Raw genomic sequence first — 6,019 nt, 5'->3', positions numbered from 1 at the left:
TGACTTGTCCCTACAGACTGTGGGCAGCTGGGTCATCTGCTGAAGGGTGGAGCTGTGCTGCAGCCTGAGCAGCATCTGCAGGGAGAATCCTCCAGGAGGCTGTGGAGGGAATGCTGGAGTCTGGGGAATCCTGCCAGGAGGCTGTGGTGGGAATGCTGGAGCTCAGGGAATCCTCCAGGAGGCTGTGGTGGGAATGCTGGAGCCTGGGGAATCCTCCAGGAGGCTGTGGAGGGAATGCTGGAGCCTGGGGAATCATCCAGGAGGCTGTGGTGGGAATGCTGGAGCTCAGGGAATCCTCCAGGAGGCTGTGGTGGGAATTCAGGAGCCTGGGGAATCCTCCAGGAGGCTGTGGAGGGAATGCTGGAGCCTGGGGAATCATCCAGGAGGCTGTGGAGGGAATGCTGGAGCCTGGGGAATCATCCAGGAGGCTGTGGAGGGAATGCTGGAGCCTGGGGAATCATCCAGGAGGCTGTGGTGGGAATGCTGGAGCCTGAGGAATCATCCAGGAGGCTGTGGTGGGAATGCTGGAGCCTGAGGAATCATCCAGGAGGCTGTGGTGGGAATGCTGGAGCCCGGGGAATCCTGCCAGGAGGCTGTGGGGGGATTCAGGAGCCTGGGGAATCATCCAGGAGGCTGTGGTGGGAATGCTGGAGCTCAGGGAATCCTCCAGGAGGCTGTGGTGGGATTCAGGAGCCTGGGGAATGCCAGAGTCCGGGGAGCCCGCGGTGTCCGAGGGCAGCATCCCCTCTGTGAGCAGGCTGCAGGCTGTGGATCCATCTCTCCCTGCATGGTCCCACTTGGATTTTGATGCAGCCACCACCTCTGCCTGGCTAATAGAGCATTTCTCAAACCAGAGCAGCCTCAAGGCTCGTGGTTTATTTGGCTGTTTCCTCTCACTTTTCTGTACTGCCGGCGGTCAAACCTTCACTTTTCTGTTTCTGCAGCTGGAAGGAAGAGCAGAGCAGAGCAGGATTAACCCCCTGACTCACACTCACAGCGCTGCTGTGAGTCCCACACTCAGCTCTCCACGAGGCATCTGCAACATTTCCTGGGAAATAATAGGCAGCAGCTAGGAATATCACAGGCATTGTTTCATCCAAAGAGCTCTGGATGAATGTCCTGGGCAAGCAGAACTCAGTCTTTCTCATCAGCTATTGTACTCAGATTATTAATTAAGTCCTCTTGTTTCAGAATATTTCTGAATTCAAGCAGCTCCCATTTTTTAAGGCCTCTTGTGCCAATACACTGTTATTAAAGCTCCATCAGTTTGTATAGAAATGCTGTTTTGACAGCTTCTGTAAGCCAGAAGTAAAATCTCAGCTCAACTTGAAAATGAATAAAACTCAGAAAGTCTGGCAGTCGTATTTGAGTCCTTTTGCCCTCGTTTGACAAATGCTCCTGTCTAAATGGAAAAATGCCTGAAAGGCCTTGTTCTCCTTTAAAATTTAGTGCCCTGTGCTCTTTGATCAACAAGCCTCAGTACTTGAAGTGCTGAGGGGCTTGTTCTCCAAAGCCCTTGGGAGGAGATGGGAGCTACAGCAAAGCTTCTGTCCCACTCATGGATGATCAAGTGGAGGAACCTTCATTGCCCACATATCAAACAATATCAGCACAACTGGTGCTCCAGGGCACTCCCCAGCTTATTTTCGTGATGGAGTGGCTGATAGCAGCCTGCCTCCTTGGTGAATTTTTTCGTGTCAGAAACTCCCTGCTCTGTGATGCCATTAGGGCAGGTTTTGCCGTGGATCTTGGCAGGGAAAAGAGGAACTGGAAGAGGGGTGCAAGAAAGGAGTGCAGGGCCATTGTCACAGGCTGCAGGGAGCTGGACCAACATTTGACTGTTGCCCTGGGCACTGCTCTCTGCCCTGCCAGGCTCCTGAGGCAATGCAGACCTGCTGAGAGACAGCAAACGTGGTTACCTGGAATTCCCACCTCCCCTGAGCCTTACAAAATGAGAGATGCTCTGTACATTAAAGTCCCCAATGGGCAATTAAAGGACATCACTGATTGTGTGTTTAATCCCCCTGGGTGCTTTGCATGACTGAGTGATTCCTCATAAAATGCCAAGCACATTCTTGATGACACACAGGTGACTGGAAGCTCCTTCCCAGAAAATAAACTCATGCACTGGTGCTGCAGAGCCTTGAACTGCCCAACCCCAGGACATTTTGCTGCAGTGTAACCCAGGCAAACTCCTTCCCAAGGGAGGGCAGATCCCTCCAGGGAGAGCTGTGCTCTCCTCAGGGGTTATCCCTGCGTTCTGTGCCTTGCAAGCAGCTCCTGTCCCGTGCCCACACTTGTGTGGCTCCTGGTGGACTCTGCAAGGATGTGTTTTTACTGCTTGTGGCACACACCTCTCCAGGCAGGTGTAATGAATGTGTTTCTCAGGATAATGATTATGCCACAAGCATTCCCACTGTTTCAGAATTAAGCTGCTGCTTAATTATAACGTTTGGCTCATTCATTACAATGTTTGCAGTATCAAGGAGATAATTGCAGTTTACCTCTTTCATAGCATCATCTATCTGTTTTAACCCCTCATAGTGGTCCCTGGATTCCCACAGAGGCTGGAGCATCACCTCTTCCACTTCTGGGAACAGCTAGGTGGGAACAAGAGAAAGACTGTCAGCATTTCCTTTTGCATTCCTCAGCTTGCTGCATCATTTACCTGTACGTGTTGAAAACGGGGTGTGGAAGGGACATCCCCACTGCCCAGGTACCCAAACCCCTGCTGGGGGGCAAACCCTGCAGCTCTGCTCTCCCCCTCTCTGGTTTCTGGCCCTGGGTGGCTTTACCTTGGTCACTGTTTCGAACATGGGGATGAGGACGAACTTGAGGAAGCCGATCTGAGCCGTGGGTTTGGTCACTTTGTCGCGGTCCATGAACGGCGCCACCGGCAGCCCCTCGGATTTTTCCCGGTCGCTCTGGAACAAACCCAGAGAAACAACCGGGAGATAACAAAGGCAGAGATAACAAATGTTAATCCTGCCTGGCGGGCTGGGGGGAGAGTGATGCACCGAGCAGGTGAGCAGCCCTCAGATGCAGATCACAGAGGTAACACAGGGCAGTGATGCGCTGCCCTCGGGCCAGCGTCTCTGCTTTGTGGGGAGCAGCATCTGAATAAAGAGAATTCTGCTCAGTTAATTCTGCTCAGCACCAGCATCAAAGTGTTCACCTCCAGGCTGGCAGGGCGGCTGACTCCCTTTGCAAACCCACTGGACTTGTGAGGTAAAATATTTCAGAGCACACAGAAAGCTGGTAATGGCTCTTGCTGCTCTGAAGGAGAAGGAATGGTTCTGTGATTTCCTCATTGCTCTCCAGAGAGTGATTATTTTCAGGTATTCAAACAGAAATTATATCTCATTCTTTACTAATGATTAAAAGAGAAAATCAGTTGCATCCACTTGCTTGCTGAGCAGGTTCTTTTGCTGGCATCCTTCCCTGACTTTCTGTAATAGAAGCTTTCCGTGGAATCATAGAATGGTTTGGGTTGCAAAGGACCTTAAAGATCATCCAGTTCCACCCCCTGCCACGGGCAGGGAAACTTCCACTAAACCAGGTAGTTCAGAGCTAGAACCAGACTGGGCTGTCAAACAGCAAAGCACCTTTGGGATTTGGAAATAGCAGAAAATTGCAGAAAATTGCAGAAAATTGTGCACCTGCATCTCTCCCTCTCTCTTACCTGCATAAAATACTCCTCCAGCAAGCAATCTACCCAGGGCTCTGCTACCTCCATCGGGCGGACTTCGTTGGAGATGTCACAGCATTTTATCAGTACCATCTTCAGCTGAAAGAGGACAACACTTCAATTCTGCACTCCTAAAGCCAGCCTTTCCCCCCTTTCCACAGCCCCTGTCCTGGCAAGGCACTGGGATGCTTTCAACCAGCAAGGGCAATTTCAGGATTTAGCCAGAGGTCTTAAATGATCTGGATCCTTTTTCCCTCCCTCAGCTGCTCTGTGTAAATCACTGATCCCCTCTCTGGGATGTGTCACAGTGGGATGTGCACTTATCTGCTGCAGGAAGAGATTCAGTCACAAATGACCTTAAAGGTTTTTGTGGAACACTCAGAGGCAGCTGGGAAAAGATTTCCCTGGAAATCAAACACAACTGCACTGGGCAATAGAGGAGACTAGAGGTTTTACTCTTATGGAATTTTTTTTGCCCCACAGTAAAAGAGGGTAAGAATTTGTGGCCTAATAGAGTAAATTTTTTTATTTTCCTGATGGGACTTTAGGATTTCTAAAGCTGGAAAAATCTATTTAATATAGAGCACTTCCAAATTGTAATTATTTCTTGGTGGAGGATGGATTATTTTTTGATAATATATATTGAAAATCAGTTTTTCAACAGACAAAGCTTTCACTCCATGCACAGAAAAATAACAATGCACAAAACCTCCTTACACAGGTCATGTGTTCTTCATTTGTGTAATCAAAGTTTTCCATTTTTTCCTTGAAGGAGTCCAGTATTTCTGCGTGTCTCGCCATGTCTGTAGCCAGGATTAACGTAATTATCCCCTAGCAAAGGAAACATGTTCACAAATTAACTCGACATTCCTTACAAGGTCTGCTATTGCAAAGCCAAGCAGGGTCTGCCTTGCACACAAAATGCCTCAGATGCACTGAATTGCTCCTGCTGGAAGGGGAAGTTTCTGGCTTGGAGCTGCCAAGGGAATGGGAAGAGGGTTATAAAGAGTCCGTGGTACGTGAGGATCATGGTTTCATGTGATATTCCAGAGACACTGAGGTTTTTCCTTTCTCATTGACTAATTGTAGAAAAGCAAACTGTACAGCAGGATGTTAAAAGCCTCACTCTGGCTGCCAAGATCCACTTTCCTCTCCTTGGAAGGCACTGTGGGTTTTGCTGCTGACTCTTAGAGACAAAAATCATGATGTGGGTGCCAGCTGTGCCCATCTTTTTTGGATTAAGGGCTTTAAAACACTTGGATGAGGACAAGGAGCTCTGTATCCTCCTCCTGAGCAGAGTTTATGATGGGAATGCATGTGGTTAATTTAAAGTTGTGGGTTTTCATACACAACAGTCCCTTTTGGGTCTGTGCCAGTTTCCCACACACTGGCAGAATCAGGGACTCCAGCCAGCCCTTGAACTGCTTCTTCACTCGGTGGGTAAGGAAGGTGTCATGTGGAAATTCAGGCTGCATTTTCACCCTTAGAGCCCTGATGGCAATGGTAACACTGTCCAGTGCCTCAGAGATAACTGTGGTGACTCCCAGCGCACCGGGGCCTCTTCCAACAGTACAGGTGCTCTGCTGCTGTTGCAAATCTTCTCCCCTTTTTGAAGCCCCTCTTAAAATTAATACAGTGTTCCCATAAAGCACAAACTTCTGCCCTGCGAGCTTAATCCTTCCCCAGTCAGAGCTAACTGGCTCCTCCAACAACACAAATATCTGCCCCCAAAATGTCATAGGCTTTAATAGTCAGGATTCATTCATTAATCCTCAGCAATGCATCCCAGGGAGTGCTGCTGTGGAAATTTTCCAAGAACCCCTCTCAGATCCTGTCACTGTGATATTTTCTGAAAAATCCCTTGGCCAGGATTTCTTCTACTGGGAAGCTGGGAAACTTCAGCTTCTCCATGTTTTGCTCCTCTGGAATGTGATTTGGAGAATTGTTTACCCAGCATGTTAATTGTTTTTAATTAATGGCCAATCACAGCCAGCTGTGTCGGGCTCGCTGAGTCTGTCATGAGTTTTTTATTATTCATTCTTTGCTAGCCTTCTGATGTCTCCTTCCTCTTTCTTTAGAATAGTTTTAGTGTATAAATTTTTAATATGATATAATAAATATAATAAATATAATAAACTATACAATAATATACTATAATATACAATATTATACTATAGTATAATAATATAATATAATATAATATAATATAATATAATATAATATAATATAATATAATATAATATAATATAATATAATATAATATAATATAATATAATATAATATAATATAATATAATATAATATAATATAATATAATATAATATAATATAAT

At 47.0% G+C, this 6,019-nt stretch overlaps 1 protein-coding gene across 1 annotated transcript in view; it reads right to left on the bottom strand.

Annotated features, from left to right (window-relative positions):
* Nucleotides 1-893: 893 nt before the first annotated feature.
* The window catches only part of PDE9A (phosphodiesterase 9A), a gene marked incomplete at both ends in the record, with an annotated part of 53,416 nt that continues 48,290 nt past the window's right edge, over nt 894-6,019 (bottom strand). Inside the window, 5 exons of the mRNA XM_084225987.1 lie at nt 894-944; nt 2,505-2,600; nt 2,796-2,924; nt 3,683-3,787; nt 4,406-4,519. Coding sequence (XP_084082113.1) covers nt 894-944; nt 2,505-2,600; nt 2,796-2,924; nt 3,683-3,787; nt 4,406-4,519 — 495 coding nt within the window. The remainder of the gene's footprint in view (nt 945-2,504; nt 2,601-2,795; nt 2,925-3,682; nt 3,788-4,405; nt 4,520-6,019) is intronic.

Source organism: Fringilla coelebs (genome assembly GCF_963513975.1).
Source record: "Fringilla coelebs genome assembly, chromosome: 2".
Lineage (NCBI taxonomy): Eukaryota > Metazoa > Chordata > Aves > Passeriformes > Fringillidae > Fringilla > Fringilla coelebs.
The sequence above is the reverse complement of the archived record's forward strand: the minus strand, read 5'-3'. Positions and strand labels throughout refer to the sequence as shown.